Genomic DNA, 17,009 nt, shown 5'->3' on the forward strand with positions numbered 1-17,009 from the left:
GTCCCACACGACATCCTTCTCTCTAAATTGGAGAGATATCAATTTGATGGATGGACCACTCGGTGGATAAAGAACTGGCTGGATGGCCGCACACAAAGAGTTTTGGTCAATGTCCAGCTGGAGACCAGTAATGAGTGGTGTCCCTCAGGGATCGGTGTTGATACCCGTCTTGTTCAACATCTTTGTTGGTGACATGGACAGTGGGATTGAGCACACCCTTAGCAAGTTTGCCGATGACACCAAGCTGTGTGGTTTGGTTGATACGCTGGAGGGAAGGGATGCCATCCAGAGGGACCTTGACGCGCTTGTGAGGTGTGCTGATGCCAGCCTCATGAAGTTCAACCATGACAAGTGTAAGGTCCTACACCTGGGTCAGAGCAATCCCAGGCACAGCTACAGGTTGGGCAGAGAAGAGATTCAGAGCAGCCCTGCAGAAAAGGACTTGGGGATGTTGGTCTATGAGAAACTGAACATGAGCCGGCTTCAGTGTGCGCTCGCAGCCCAGAAAGCCAACCGTATCCTGGGCTGCATCAAAAGGAGTGTGACCAGCAGGTCGAAGGAGGTGATCCTGCCCCTCTACTCTGCTCTTGTGAGACCTCACCTGGAGTATTGTGTGCAGTTCTGGTGTCCTCAACATAAAAAGGACATGGAACTGCTGGAACAAGTCCAGAGGAGGGCCACGAGGATGATCAGGGGACTGGAGCACCTCCCGTATGAAGACAGGCTGAGGAAGCTGGGGCTGTTCAACCTGGAGAAGAGAAGGGTGCGTGGAGACCTCATAGCAGCCTTCCAGTATCTGAAGTGGGGATATAGGGATGCTGGGGATGGACTATTCATTAGGGATTATAGTGACAGGACAAGGGGTAATGGGTTAAAACTTAAACAGGGAAGTTTAGACTGGATATAAGGAAGAAATTCTTTCCGCTTGGGGTGGTGAGGCACTGGAATGGGTTACCCAGGGAAGTCGTGAACGCTCCATCCCTGGCAGTGTTCAAGGCCAGGCTGGACAGAGCCTTGAGCGACATGTTTTTGTGTGAGGTGTCCCTTCCCATGACAGGGGTGCTGGAACTAGATGATCTTAAGGTCCTTTCCAACCCTAACTATTCTATGATTCTAATTAGTAGCTTTATATAATATATAGCATAATGCATATCCTGCATTGTTTTGTTTATTTTTTAAAGCTAAGAAAGGTGCTATTATGTTTGCTAAGGTAAATGGAAACAGGTGTTTCAGACATTGCTTAAGAAAGTTAATCTTGAATTAGTAATTGAAAATAGAATGAGCCCCTGTTCTGGTCAAATGAAAAAAAGCAGAAAGGATGCTACTCTGTACTGCAGTCATTTGCTGCACAAGTTACACTGCAGAAATGTAGCAAGCATGGAATTCGTTCAACTTGGTAGCAGTCCAGTAGTTCTAGCCTATAAAATGTATCTGCTCAGATGGAGTAGTAATGCAGATGCATTGTGACTTGTCCCATTAAAATATTTTTTTTTCTTTCTAAAGAACTGCATAACTAATTTCGGGTTTTTTCAGCTTTCTAAAATAGAAATGACTTGGTTGCAGTTAATGGAATTAAACTAGCAAAGCAGTAAGCAGAAGCAAGCTATTTGTTTTTAATTTAAAGCAAAGTCAAGTAATTATACTTTGGTTTATAAATACATTAGTTAAATTTAAAAATGTAAGGAGGATAGCAATCTCAACAATGCATGCATATATATAACTGTGATGAATAATATGCTGTGTCTGGATCATGTGGGGTTTTTATTTCCTTTAATCAGGAAACAAGGATAGGACAGAGAATATAGGTTTAGAGGGGGAAAAAGGGGCTGCAGCTGCACAGAAGACTGCTTTGACTGAAGTGGACAAGAGTTCCTAGCACAGGTAGCTCACAGGGTGCATTCTTGTTTTTCCACAATGGGGATTTTGCTTAGTTAGTTATTTTGTTTGGGGAAGGCTGACTTGAGGTTTTTCTGTTTCTTTGTTTGCTTTGTTTTTCAAAACTGAGTCTTGTATTTTCGTCCTGAATCAAGGAAATTAATTGGGAGTAAAAACTGGAACTAAACCCTCTTTTCCCATAGGTACTCCTATTTTTTTTCTTCTCAACTATGAATACACCTCTGGCAAATTTCAACTGACTCTTCTCAAGTGAATTTATTAGATATAATAGAGAAATAGCTCTAGAAGAAGGGATTAGAAGCCATGATTGCCTGCCCAAATGAAAGCTTACCATTAAGATGTCAAGCTCATGTTTTTTTATGGTCTTTCTTTCTATCTATCCCATTAATCTTGATTTCATTCCTGTACAGTGAATGGCAGAGCACTGCAAAGAGAGATCAGAGGATCTGTTGCCCATGGTACTGTACGAGTTTTGCCGATTGGTGGCAAATGTGGTTTCGAATTCACTGGAGTTGACAGGGAGTTGGGCATAGATACTCATGTAACAAGATGTAAGCTAAGCAATTACACAACAGCGTGGATATCATAGATATTAGCTATATTTCCTATCTGTCACCATTTTGCTTTCTGGCTGTTGGGCAGCCTAGACTGGGGCATTAAAGTGCCTTCCTAATCCACATGGCTACCCGTGGCTCTTTGCAACTAAATAGTCATCCTCTTCCCTCATCTGACCCCTTCTGTAACTCTTGGCCTGTGCCAATAACCTTGCTGTGTATCAGGTTACGCAATGGAAATACCTAGCTGTAAAGCACAGGCTTTCACTTGGGTTAGTATATACTATTTGATTGCTTCCAACATTTCAGACAATTCATTTATAGCTCAGTGCATAGGTATGCACCCTATTCTGAAGTTTGCAGTATTAATTTACCTACCCTTTATTTAAAATTAATATGCATTAAATATAGTTAGCCAAGTCCAAGTAATCTAACGCAAGCGAGTCCTTGTGCCGAGATCTGCATTATCCATGCCGAGAGAGAACATCAAGATGATGGTGATGAAATATATGGGAGAATCCTAATATCAGTCTGGTAATATGCACGTTTTCTTATAAAGCTGTCCATGAGAATTAGATTTAATTTTATGTGTCAGCTACATGGAGACATAAAAAGCTGTATAGTTCAAATATTCTAATCTGATTTCTGTCCTTCTGCGAAGTATGTTGCTTTGGATACCCTACCTACCTTTTCTACTTGTAGTAGCCCTACAATAGAAGTAAACAGGCCAGATACAGGATCAATTCTGTGAAGAAAGGAACAGGGGTTTCTCCTTAGCTAAGGCCTCATTAAAAGCTGTAGTAGTTTGCCATACCTTCCTTCCTTTCCTCCCACCAACCACACTCTGATGAAGGTAATAACTATTTCATATTCTGAAGATAAGAATCATAATGAGTAGCTGATAAATCAAAAATTATTATAAACTGTGCCAATAAACAAAAGTAATATAACACAGAGATTTGGGTTCTATGAGTTTACATGTACATTCACTGATTTATCTTTGTAGTAGTTGTGATCTATTAGTTGTGCCTTAAATGAGCCATATGACTTCTCCTGGGCTTATGCTTGATAACCTCACTAATACCTGGTTAGTCTCTTTATAAAAATTGCAGTTACCAATGTTGCATCATTGCATCTAGAGCACTTCAAAATATTAATGCTACTGTTTACTACTCTGATCATCCTTCTCAAAATAGTAAGATGCATGATTTTTAATAGAACTGATTTGTTAGTTTATGCCAAAAGCAAAAACATAATATGTGTCACAGGGCAAGGGCAAAGTGAAGGGCAAAGATTAAATTCTGCAAACTCTAGCAGAATTCTCTTGCCTGAGTTTTCCCTTAGCAATCAGTTTCACGATGCTGGAAAGTACAAGGAAACAGCAGCTTGTACAGACATTTAAGGTTGCCACCCTGAAATTCAAAGGGAGATTAACAAGGCAGCAAAACCAGTCCAGTTTCATTTGCTAATACCTGATTCTATTTACTGTCATTTTTACGTTCTATTCACTGTGAGAGATGACTTATTTCTTACATCTCCAAGCGTGACATATCACATTTTTTATGTATATAATGAAGAGTCCTGTGAGACATTAATTCTGCAGGTAGCAGAAAGAAGAATGTGCATCGTATTTGTTGAAAGATTCATGTGCGTTCACTTCTGCAGTCATCTTTCCTCTTCATCTTGGACACGCATTCACACCCAGCAAACCAGATCTGCACTAGCATTGCATCTCAGATTCCATCACGTGGCAGTACACAAATCTAGTCTCAATAGTCCTTAATCAAATTGTGAAATTGGAGAATAAAAAACCCCCAAAAAACCCCAGTGGAGCAGGGGAAGCATTAGTATTAATTCACCACTACTTCCAATGCATGCAAAATTTTGGCCCTTGTCCTCATGGGAGTCTTCAACCTTCAACCACCCCGATATCAATTGAAGGGATGGTACAGTCCGACACAAGCAATCCAGGAGGTTCCTCAATTGTATGGAAGACATCTTCCTCTTGAAATTAATAGAGGAGCCAACAAGGAGAGGTACCATGCTGGACCTCGTGCTCACCAACAGCAGGGAGCAGCTGGTGGTGAATGTGGTGCTCCAGGGCACCCTTGACTGCAGTGATCATGAGATGGTGAAGTTCAAGATCCTTGGACAGTGAGAAGGGCCCACAGCAAGCTCACTGCCCTGGACTTCAAGGACGCAGACTTTGGCCTCTTCAGGAACCTGCTCAGTAAATTTCCATGGAATACAGCCATAGAGAGCCAGAATGCTGGCTGATATTCAAGGATCACCTGCTCCAAGCTCAGGAGCATTGCACCCCAATAAGAAGGAATGGGGCAAGAGTGCGAGGAGTCCTCCATGGATGGATAAGGAGCTGCTGAGAAAACTCAGAAGGAAAAAGGGAGCTTATAGAATGTGGAAGCGACAAGGACAGGTAGCCTGGAAAGAATATAAGGAGGATGTTGTCTGGAAAGCTAGGGATCACATCAGGAAAGCTTAATGCTCAGTTAGAATTGAGTCTGGCAAGGGATGTGAAAGATAACAGGAAGGGTTTCTATAGGTATGTTGCAAACGAAAGACAAACTAGGGATAATGTTGGTCGTCTCCAGATTAAAATAGGAGAACTGGCTACCCTGGATTTGGAGAAGGACAAGGTTCTCAAAGACTTCTTTGCCTCAGTCTTCACTGTCAAATGCTCTGACCACACCACCCAAGACTTGGAAGGCAGATGCAGGGACTGAAAACCTTTGGGCCCACTGTAGGAGAGGATCTGGTTTGAGATCATCTTAGGAACCTGAATGTGCACAAGTCCATGGGACCTGATGAAATCCATCTGCAGGTCCTGAAGGAGCTGGCAAATGAAGTTGCTAAGCCACTGTTAATCATATGAGAAAAGTCAGAGCAGTCAGTTGAAGTTCCCGATGACTGTAAAAAGGGAAATATAGCTCCCATTTTCAAGAAGGGGAAAATGGAAGACCTGGGAAACTACAGACCAGTCAGTCTCACCTCTGTGCCTGGCAGGATCATGGAGCAGACTCTCCTGGAAAGCATGTTAGGGCACATGAAAAACGGGGTGGCTGGAGACAACCAACATGGCTTCAACAAGGGTAAATCCTGTCTAACCAATTTGGTGGCCTATGATGGGGCTACAGAACTGGGAGCAAAACAGTTGGTGTCATCTACCTGGACTTGTGCAAAGCATTCTACACTGTCCCGCGTGACATCCTTGTCTCTAAATTGGAGACATCAATTTGGTAGATGGACCACTTGGTGGATAAAGAATTGGTTGGATGGCTGCACACAGAGCATTGTGGTCAATGGCTCAATGTTCAGCTGGAGACCAGTAATGAGTGGTGTCCTTTAGGAGCAGGTGTTGGGACCGATGTTCAGCGTCTTTGTCAGTGACATGGACAGTGGGATTGAGTGTGCCCTCAGCAAGTTTGCCGATGACACCAAGCTGTGTGGTTCAGTTGATATGCTGGAGGGAAGGGATGCCATCCAGAGGGACCTTGACACGCTTGTAAGGTGTGCTGATGCCAGCCTTACGAAGTTCAACCATGCCAAGTGCAAGGTCCTACACCTGGGTCGGAGCAATCCCAGGCACAGCCACAGGTTGGGCAGAGAAGAGATTCAGAGCAGCCCTGCAGAAAAGGACTTGGGGATGTTGGTCTATGAGAAACTGAACGTGAGCCGGCTTCAGTGTGCACTGGCAGCCCAGAAAGCCAACCGTATCCTGGGCTGCATCAAAAGGAGTGTGACCAGCAGGTGGAAGGAGGTGATCCTGCCCCTCTACTCTGCTCTTGTGAGACCTCACTTGGAGTACATGCCACATTGCTATATGGTAAATCTGGGAAGCTATAGCTTTGTTAAGTTAATCATATTGCTATGGCAATTGAGTAAGATTAAATGTTAGCTGATATTAAAAATTACATTGCTGAGAATCTTGGTGCCAGAAGCATGGAGGGAGAGGCAGGAAAAGATAATTTTTTAGAGATCAGGTTTGATTTCAGCATGTGGATATAAAGATGATCATGGAAGGCTTTATGTAAGTGTTTATATAGATGAAAGTATAAAGCTGAACCAGGCTTGTACTACAAAGTTGGAACTGCTCTGTTACAACCAAATTCCTACATTTCTAGAACACAGGGTACAACATTCAGAATATTCTGTGGCAAATGTAAGCTAAATTTTAATTTGTGGGTGTTATCACAGAAGATCAAACATCAAAGCATGTTACAGTTTTAGGTTTAAGTGTATGGATAATATAAAATTTAGCTTGCTGAAGTTTAGGTATTTGCAGTCCTGTAGCTCTATCTGTATGCAAAGGTTTTCCTGACCAAACTCTCCAGAAACTCTTGTCACTATTTGTTATGAAGGGATGAAGAACATGAAAGGTAACAGTAAATCAAATGCCTATCAGGTTAGGAAATTATATTCTTGTTCAAACCTGTTGCTTTTTCAGAGTTATGAACTGTCTAACTGACTTCTTCAAAGGCTACTGGGCAACTGGTTTGGAATCATTGTTAGATAGGGCACTCTCTCTCCATCATTTGCTGACATGTCCCTTTATTTCACCTGCAAAAATTATTCAGGCTTACTCTGCATATGGTTTACAGATTGGCCATGCACACAAGGTGTACTGAGTGTGCTCAGGAATTACCTGGCTTACAACAACATATACTACAAGGTATATATGAATGTATTTTGCCTGAGACATTTCAGAAGGAACATAATGATTCTATTCTCAAATATTCTGAGTACCTCATTTTCCAGAATTTGAAATGTTTTGCCTTCTGATACAGTGCTCATAAGAAAGTCATTCAAACACAACAGGAAATAAAGGAAAGAAAAATGTTGTTCACTCCAGAGGTGAGTAGGAAAGAACTTATTAAGAAATTTATATTTTCTGTATTCTTATATTCTTTCTTCTGTTGAATTACCAGTGCTATGCTAAAGTAATAAAAAGAAGTCAATTTGGATTGTGTTAAGCAATTTGTAGTTATTCAATTAATATTTAATAAATCACTTGATAGAAAAGAAGGATATCAGTTGATTCACTGGCCTGGTATCAATTTTTATCCATACCCTATGCAGATAAGTGAGAATAAATTCATCAACCATAATAAAGGATATACAAACCTTTCTGTTAACCACTGTTGTATGGGAGATGAAAGTGATTTGGGGTTAAGACTGTAGTGAATACAGTATGTATTTCAAATTGACTTTTAAATATTTAGAAGACTTCTATTTGCAATTCTGAAGACTTATAATTATGGAAATGTGTGAAGAAAAGGAAAAAGTATCTGGAATATCATCCTTTAATCTGCTAAGGAGAGGATAAAAAGTATTTAACCTTCATAAATTTTCCTGAAACATTTTGCTAAGTACAGCCTACTTAGATTTAGATACATCTACAAGCATATATCTGGCTTAGCTCTATGTACGTTTGACAGACCTGAGAACATTCTAGGATTAACAATAGGAGAAAAAAAAAAAAAAGTGAAGGTCCTTTCTAGAGTTCAAAATATGGGTTTTATTAGAAAAGCCCACAGCATTTTTTGGTTTTAAACTCAGTATGTAAACACGGTAGCTGAATCAAATGTTTTTGCAGTGTAATTAATGGCTATGAAGTGGCTTTCTTCTGCAGGCAAATCCTACAGGCTTACCTCCTTGTTCTACATGCCAATTCGGGACACTCAGATGAGCTAAAAGGTAATCCTGACAGAGCAAAATAGGGTTTCAGAGCTCATCTTTGTTGACAGCTTGCTAGTTACCCGTTTTCATCCTCTTCAAAACATGAGACTGCCCTTGCTACTGTCCAGCAACTCTCTCCTACTGTGCAAGAACTCGTTTGGCTTACTGTGCCCTCACTGGCTACTGTGGCATGGAACATCAAGTACTGTATACCACAGGGGTTTAGGCAGCTAAGGGAATTTTCACAGAAAAAAGTGGCAAAAGGCAAAATCAACCTCCTGGGTCTTACAAGGAGAAAGAAAGGCAGGCATAGCTGCTTAGCCTTATGTGCTGCTGCAGCCCATGGGGAGAAGAGAGGAGAGAGAGAGAAAGAAAAAGAGGCTTTGTCCCTTCCTTTGCCAAATAAGATGAGCAGAGAGGAGAGCCTGACTGTCTTTCTTGAGTCTCTGTATGTCTCTGAAGGCCACAGAGCAAGCAGTATCCACCTACAGCTGTGGCTGCCATAATGTTTGAATCGTGGCTTAGTATGAGATCTGTTTCCCAAACTACAGTGTCACTTACAGGGATCAGTTTGGGGATCAGCAAGGTCAATGGTATGGCTAGTAGTTTTTTCTCCTTTCCAAAAATCCACAATGTGGGATTGAACATTAAGAAATAATGTCAGAGTGTACAAACTGAGTTCATAACTGTTCAGTAGTTCAGAGGCTGAAAAGTCCATTCCCAGAAGTAGGCAGAACCATGAAACGGGAAGTTGGGGGATGTCTGCAGGATGCTTTCTGTGTGGAGGAAGACTATTTTTTATATCCTTGTTGGTTGAATTACACTTTATTATATCCTTTTTTTTCCCCTAATGGAGAGAGAACAGGATGATTCCATTTCCTTTAGAATTACAAGGAAGGGAAGGATTTAGATTTTAGATAACTGTTTCTGGCATAAGTCTACACTCTGCATGGGCGAAAACTGTGGGTTTGTAGGAGATTATCTCCTTTCATCATTTTTTTCACAGTGAGAAATCTGCCACCTTGACTCTTCAGAAGTCATTCCTCTGATTGTGAGTGATGATTTTATACACCTGAGTGAAATATGGTTTTTTAATTTTTCTGAGAACTACAGGAAATTTGGATTATAGTGCCTGTAAGCACTTTGAACTCTCTTTTTTTTTTTTTTTTTTTGTACACTATATTCCACTACTGAATATATATGTGTGCTTACCCTGGAATTAATGATCTAGAGGATTGGGGGTTTATCACTTAATATATTTTAGTGACCTTCTTTTTCATTTCCCAGCTATGTTTTCCTTTCTTCTCCTCTTATTTCTCGTCTAATTTCTTATTCTCCTTATTGACTTTTCCTTAGAAGAAATTTTAACCCTATCTATATTTGCTTCCCTTCCTGCTCCTTTCCCAGTATTCCATTCTTCCATGTACTTTTTATTCTTATTTTCATCTCTGTATTTTTATGCAGCTAATCTTCCAGTCTTCCTATTTTTTCCTTCTCTCATTCTTCACTTTCTCCTCATATTCTTTCTACATTCATTTATAGTCTGTTTCCATTTTTTGCTCTATTTTCCTCATCTTTTTCAGCTTCTTTCCTTAAGACCTGGTTTTGTTTGTCACCTTTTGCTTTATTTAATGTTTTCCCCCAACCATCTCTTGCATTCTTACTCCTCTGTCATTCCATATCTCTAGCTAATTTAAATGAGTACTGACCTGCATTAACCCTTAAGCCTCCTGAAGGGCTGACTGATCATTCTGCAACGGTTGGGGACTGAAAATATCTCTCTACATTCGGGCATGAAGGATATATGCGCCATTGTGTACCCAAATATGCATTTCATCTGTATGTTTCATGTAATCAGAAAATTATTCAGTAGCATAAACTTGTTGAGTTTATTTTCTCAGTTCAATATATGAATAAATACGTATATTAGAGTGCTTTCAGATTTATCCAGCTACAGCTATTGAATAAAGAACTAAACATATAGTAACAGTTAAATTGAAATTAAAATAGGCAATTGTTCTTCCTATTATCTAGAATAACCACCTTGCAGATTTACTTGGACCCACTACTTTACTACTTCATAATACTCAAAGTTTATGTTTATTTGCTTTTAAAAAATTCTGATTCTGCTTGTTTTCTGACCTGATGGACTCAGTGGACATTTCTGCATTAGCCCTGATGAATTGTGCTGTTTATAATTATCGGTATAATCCTGATTGATTCCTGAGGAGTGTGAGGTGATTTTAAAATAATTAGAGTTCTGAGGAAAGAATGTATCTGAGTGCTCTGAAGTATCATGCTTTTGTTTATTTGGAGTAAAAAAAACGTTTTAGTCCTAGAGTTGAGAAATTCTTACAGTTTCTATAACTAGCATAAGAGCTATACAAATGCCTATAACAAAGGTCAAATCATCCAACAAAACTGCTTGTTCTTTCTTCTTTGCATAATTTTCAACACTGCGTATATGAGCATTCCAATATAGCATAAATGAAAGCACTTAAAAAAATGTTTTATCTTTCTTACTTGGTGATTTTAACATGTTTGTTTGATTTTCCTATTTTTTTTTTTTTTTTTTTTGGTCTGCTTTCTTTTAGTGTTTTCCTATGCAGAAGAATAAATGGTAATTAAAATGTGCAGGATGAAAAGATGGAGCAGTCAGTGCTTGTACCACCAGGACCAGACAGCTTCCAATACTTCACTAGAGAGTCTCTTGCAGCTATTGAACAACGCATTGCTGCAGAAAAAGCTAAGAATCCTAAACAAGATCGTAAAGACGATGACGAAAATGGGCCGAAGCCAAATAGTGATTTGGAGGCAGGAAAAACACTTCCATTTATATATGGTGACATACCTCCAGGAATGGTGTCTGAGCCCTTGGAAGACATGGACCCATATTACATCAATAAAAAAGTGAGTCTGATATTGATCCTGTTCACATGCCAGTGTTTAGAGTGCTTTATCATGTTCATTTCATTTTTGTGGAGTGGGTCATATAACTTGTTACTTCAGTCTGTTAACTTGCAATCATGTAGGAAAATGTCATTCTAATAATGTGGAAATAGTTGAGTATTGCTAACAGACTAGATGTATAACAAGAGCAGAAAATGTTTGATGCCAGCATTGCATACACATCCTGCTTTCCAGAAAGCATCCTTTTCATCTACATAAAAATTTATTTCTTTGATATAATTGAATTTTTATCAACACTGTCTACATGAACATTCCAACATAACATAAATGAAAGCACTTAAAAATAAATGGGTTATTTTATTGTTTATATTTTTGCTTTTATTTATCAAAACACATTTTCTTCCCGGAAACCTGCTTTGATAGAAAATTCCTAAGAAATCTATGGAATCAATAGAGAAACACACAGATAAGCAGAAAAATGTCATAAAGAGAGTGTAAAACTGATTTAAAAATTTCTGGTGGAACTGGTCATGAAAAGCCCTGGAATCCTTTCAGGGTGATTCTGTCACACAGCCCATATACAGCAGAAAAAGCTCATGGTTTATAGTGATAACTAACTTGGGTGATACTTTAATTATTAGATACTGTGATTATGAAAACTTTATCAATATCAAGACAGGAGTTCTTTTGATTATCGTGAAGTGCTGTGTTCTAAGCGTCTTACTTTGCTAAATTTTATGTGATTTATGAATCTTCTTTTGACAAGAGAGAAAATGCTATGTAAAACAACAATATTTTTATCTTTATTATTTGATGACTCTGGGAGAACCTTTATCTGCCATTCATGGGGTATGAAGATTTATCTTTAAATCCTAGTTCTACTTTTACAAAGATAAAAGATGTGTTTCTGTAGAAGCAGGCCTTGTATAGTTCTGTGCTGATTGTGTCTGTGATAGAAGATCACCTATAATTATATCCCTACCTGCCCTCAGCTCATCCTGGATCTTTATAGTCAAATCAGTCTGTCTTGTGTGTCTTACAGTGAAACCAGTTATATGATAAGTATGATTACAGGCAAGTTTCTAGAGCCCTTAGAAATGGAGGACTTTTCCAGCCTCTTCACAGATGGAGCTGAAAACACTACATCAGCTAGGTAGGATGATAGAAAGAAACAGAGTAAAACCCGCTGAACATATTCAGCCAAGCTCCTGCACTATTTGAAAGGAAGAATCTTTTCATTTGCACACTAAATAACTTTCATGAGTATGTCACATACTCGCTGGTATTCTCTTCTTTGTGCTGAAGTCTGCAAATCTTCGCTATCCATGTACTTTAATGTTATACAGGACAGAAATAGAAACAGCTCTGCCAGTCAAATGCAAGAAAAAATTTCTCAAACACTACAATTCTCTCCAGTTTTTTCTTCCTTCAGTTTAAGGAAAATAGACTTTCCTAACAGAAATTCAATAGCTATTTCAAGTTTACAGTCAAAATGACTTTCAGATACCTGATTCCTAGATTTTTTTATCTAGCTGTATGTGAACTCTGGAAAGGCTTTCTTCTTGTTTTACTTGTCTTTTGAGAGTACTGGTAGTAGCCGATGCTTCTGCAAGTCTCAGAAGGAGAAATACTTTGAGAAAAGCCTGAAGAAAAAGTGAACATCTCTGGAAGAAGTGAAGTACTCTTAATGCACAATGCATTTACCTCTGTACCATTTAGCTTTCTCTTTATCTCTCTCTCAGTTCTACCTTGTAAAGCCGAGGCAATCAGCACACCCTCTTACAAGGCAGTGGTCTGACAACTGCTGCATGATGGTTAGAGATGTCAAATTTTTGCCTGGGGAAGCATCTATCTGAAATGGTATGGATCTAACAGAAATGCTAGAATGAAGGAAAATACTTATTTTCAAGAAAGGGTTAGGGTAACTGTATGGAGTAGTAGGTGCTACTGTTACTTCAGAACTCTGTTTAGATATCTGCATTAACTAATTTATGAACAGAATTGTATCAGTTTGGCTTACAATCTTTCAAATAGAAATAGAAACAGTTACTCACAGCACTGATCACATTATACTAAGGAACATGGTCACATGATATATTCAGGAAACCTGTGCAAGCATTTTAGGAATATCTTTTCTATTCCAAATTTGGGTCATAAGTGAAATCATCCATCATTTACCTCATATGCACGTATTGCAGCCTATTGATGTTTTTTGTTGGTTTGTTGGGGTTTTTTCCTATTTTTATAGCAATGTTGAAAAAATTCACTGTATTTTTGCATTCACTGTTGAAACATCATCTAGAGTGGTTTACATTTCCTCTTTGGGCCTCTTTCTCTAAGCAATTATGCATGTGTATGCCATGATCTAACGCAGTTTAATACAGAATAAGACAGGAATAAATAAATGTGTTGAGCTAGTGAGAGCCTTAATTTGTGGATAAAGTAGCCCAGAGATGAAAAGCTAAAAATGGGAAAACCTCTTAAGAAAAATGGAAACATATGTGCTAGTTTTATGGTTTTGTAACTGTGCTTCTATGCAAAACCTACAACTAAAAAGGACACATTCAAGCCCAATATTTATCTGAAGATGAAAGGAAAAGGACAACTGCTGTTTGACAATGGAGCAACCCATTGTAGTAAATTTACACATGTGATAGTATTAATGATTTACTCTGTACCACAGATAGCCTTAATGCCAGCAACGGTACCCTTGGAACATAATTATTTTATTACAATATAATACAGTACAACAAAATACAATAGCTGACCTTATATTCTTATGATTTTATTATAATGAAATGCTGTCTGTAGTTGTCAATAATGCTGGTCTTCAGAACTGCAAAGCTTAGCATCCTAAATGGTTGCAATGCTCCTTTAAAATCCAGAATTGAGTAAAAAATGAACTTGGACCTTAACAAATTTTTCACATACCACTTCTGTTTAAGTGCAAATCAATGTGTTCCCAGTATAAAAGTGACTGCCGGTTTGTGCTCAAGCTGCTGTTACAAAGGATCAAGGAGGTTTACATGATTATAGAGAAATGATCAGCTGGACCCCCTTAAGATCCTAACCTGCAGGTGTGCATACAAAATCTGGTCCAGTTGGTTTCATACTTTGAGGGCTATTTTCTGTTGAACCTAGACTGCTACATTAAAGAGGAGAGAAAGAATAGGAGGAACTAAATGGGTCTTACTTCACATTCCTCCCGCTACAATATATATATAGCATTGTTGTTTGCCATTCCATGCCCTGCCCCTTGCCACAATGATGTTGAATGATGTCTGTCAAAAAAGGTGCATCCTTTAGTCTGTGTCTCTAATCTGATCAAACCGCTAGCTCCTGGGATTCCTAGATTTTTGGATTGCAGAAACAAAAAGATTCTTTAAAATTGCTTAACTTTATTGCATCAGAACAGGTGAATGCACTAGTGATTTTAGATATTTTAGATATTTTGTATCGTTGTAAGTGAAAGAATTTTTAAGTGAAAGAATTTTTAAGTGAAAAGTTTTAGCCAACAAGGAAATTAAGGTCTTGCTGGAAAAACAAGTTGGTTTCTAAAGACAACTGCAAAACCAAGAAATGCCAACTTCCAATATGCCAGGAGTCTCTTGTTCTATTTGCCCCCAGGGCTTTTCCCAGGAAACTAAATGTGTCACCTGTTACCTTTCAGAAGGTCCTTTGAGGTTTTAGTTGTTTATTTAACTGTAGGAAGTGGAAATGCAAGAGAGGAGCAGTTAGCCTGCTAAAGGTAGCCTCCCAGAAACTACAGTTAAAGCTAACTGGGAGGGAGGAGATCAGAAATAAGGTTTTGGGAACTCTTTGTCCCAAGAGGTTCTCGGAGAGGTATGTTCAACATAGATTCTTCTTTACTCCTCCTCCTTTGCCCTGCTAAGAGCACAGTTTCTGGGTTTATATGTAATATGGCAGAAGCTGCAGAACTGGATTCTGTTAGGTTACAGATGCAAAAACAGCAAATCAGGGACTTCTCATTAGGGTTTTCTTTCAATTTATATTCACAGTCGAATACTTCAAGTGTGAGCAGGTTTCCTGCCTTTATACAATAACTAAAGCACTTTATAAAACCTAAGCCTTGAGAAGTATACATAATCCTTCATATAAAAATATTAATCTTACAAATTGTTTAGAATTTATTTAGCTTTTCTCAGTGTATGTCTAATTTGTCCTGACAGCTTTGGGTACAATATTTCATGTTCATCCACACTGCCTACACATTGGCTTGCATCTGGGTTGAGACTGGAGTGAGATATAGCACACTTACCAGGGAAGGGAGCTTACACAGGGGTTGGATGTCAGCTGTTATCTGTATTTTTTACGAAAATTCTTCTTCAGACATAAGACACAATTTTAGCTCATGTTTAAGTCTGGAGGTCAGAGGATCAACCAAGTAATTCTGAGGGCTCCAATCACAGAGATGCTTTGAGTGAAAAATTAAAACTGAGGTAGTTAATTTATGTCTTGTTGGTTCTGCTTATGCAGGGCAGCAGAAAGTAGAGCACCTAAAATAGCAGCAGCTTCCAAGTGAAACTGGAGCTGTGCCAGCATGCTGTTATTTTCCAGAAGGCACGTTAGAGAGAGATGTATGTTTAATATGCTTGTGTCTAAAGATTTTTTTAAAATGTAGGTTGACTAAATGTAGTTGGTGTAGTCTTGGATATGAAGTTAGTAGGGAGTGTGGGTTTTAATGTATTTTGTCAACTACCTCATAGCTACAAAAGCCAAGAGAGGGAGCTGGAGGCTTCTTAGCTGTAAGTCCTGGGACTGGGGACAGACCTTGGAGGGTAAAGTCACCTTCCCCTTGGGGGGTGAGGTTTTAAAACATTGTGCCAAAATAGGTAATTCACCTGCTTGGTTCCTTCAGTATTTAAAATGAAAGCCTTAGTCAGGTCATCTGCAGTTACACTTTGAAGGTTGTTATTGTCTGTGATCTGTAACTGGAAGTGTAATTTGGAAAAATTAGCTCAGGATTCATCCTTTTGTCTTCAGTTTCATACTTAGTTTCTCTATTTCTGTGCAGAGGCAAGGAAATCAAATATATATTTTATACCATTACTACACAGAATCATAAAATGGTTTGGGTCGAAAGGGACCTTAAAGATATCTAATTCCAGTCCTCCTTTCATGGTCCATAAATACTAAGCTTCCGAAATCTAAGCAGACTGAAGAATCATCCTTCTTCAACCTCCTTGCCATATTTTCTCTCTATCAGGCTTGCCAGGAATACCTGCTTGCTTACACTCTTCAAGTGGTACTTTATATCATGGACACCAGAGGAGGTCAACATAACTTCACTTCCACTGGCATTCTAGTTTATAGCTCACTTTCTCAGCAATGTAATGAAAACCAAGGAGGCTTCATCAAACTTATTTATGAAATATACAATTCTGACAAAACAAGAAAAGCAGGTTTTGACATTTCTGTTGGGCAGAGTCTGCAACACCTATAACTTATTTTAATTTGGGCTATAAACCTTGCATCACCCCTTCCACTGCATGCAGTTTTCTTCTGAGGTACTCAGCCTTCCTTCTGCAGTGTTTTTCATTTCTCTCTGCTTGAACTTGACAGTCCACATTTCCCATGCTGTAGTGTTAATGCTGTTGCAGCCATGATGGCCTACAGTGGAAGCAAAGCCATGTCTGTCGGGTTCAGAGATGTGTTTGAGAAAAACAGACAAGTTTTCGGCATTTTGAGTTTTCTACAGTTTGCTGAAGGCTTGCATACCTTTAAGTTTCTCTAAATTTGATAGGCTCTTCAGCTGCTAAAATTTAAATTTAACAAGTATGTATGTTCTGGGCAAGTGTCACACCTTCAAACCACAGTTGTACAGGGAGGTCATCCGGGATGTATCTTTCTGTCCTCTGGTAAGGTGTATTCAGATGTCTACAGTCCTTAGAGATCTAACTAATGACTATGTGTGTTAATGCTGTTTTCTCTCTC

The 17,009-nt window shown here is 38.9% G+C and overlaps 1 protein-coding gene across 11 annotated transcripts in view; it reads left to right on the plus strand.

Moving 5' to 3' along the window:
* The first annotated feature begins 10,790 nt into the window (after positions 1–10,790).
* Positions 10,791–17,009, plus strand: part of LOC136009969 (sodium channel protein type 1 subunit alpha) — a 61,380-nt gene continuing 55,161 nt past the window's right edge. For all 11 annotated transcript variants that reach the window (XM_065670511.1, XM_065670514.1, XM_065670519.1 and 8 more), the window contains exon 1: positions 10,791–11,054. In XM_065670511.1, coding sequence (XP_065526583.1) covers positions 10,791–11,054 — 264 coding nt within the window. The remainder of the gene's footprint in view (positions 11,055–17,009) is intronic.

Source organism: Lathamus discolor, chromosome 3 (genome assembly GCF_037157495.1).
Source record: "Lathamus discolor isolate bLatDis1 chromosome 3, bLatDis1.hap1, whole genome shotgun sequence".
NCBI classification, from domain to species: domain Eukaryota; kingdom Metazoa; phylum Chordata; class Aves; order Psittaciformes; family Psittacidae; genus Lathamus; species Lathamus discolor.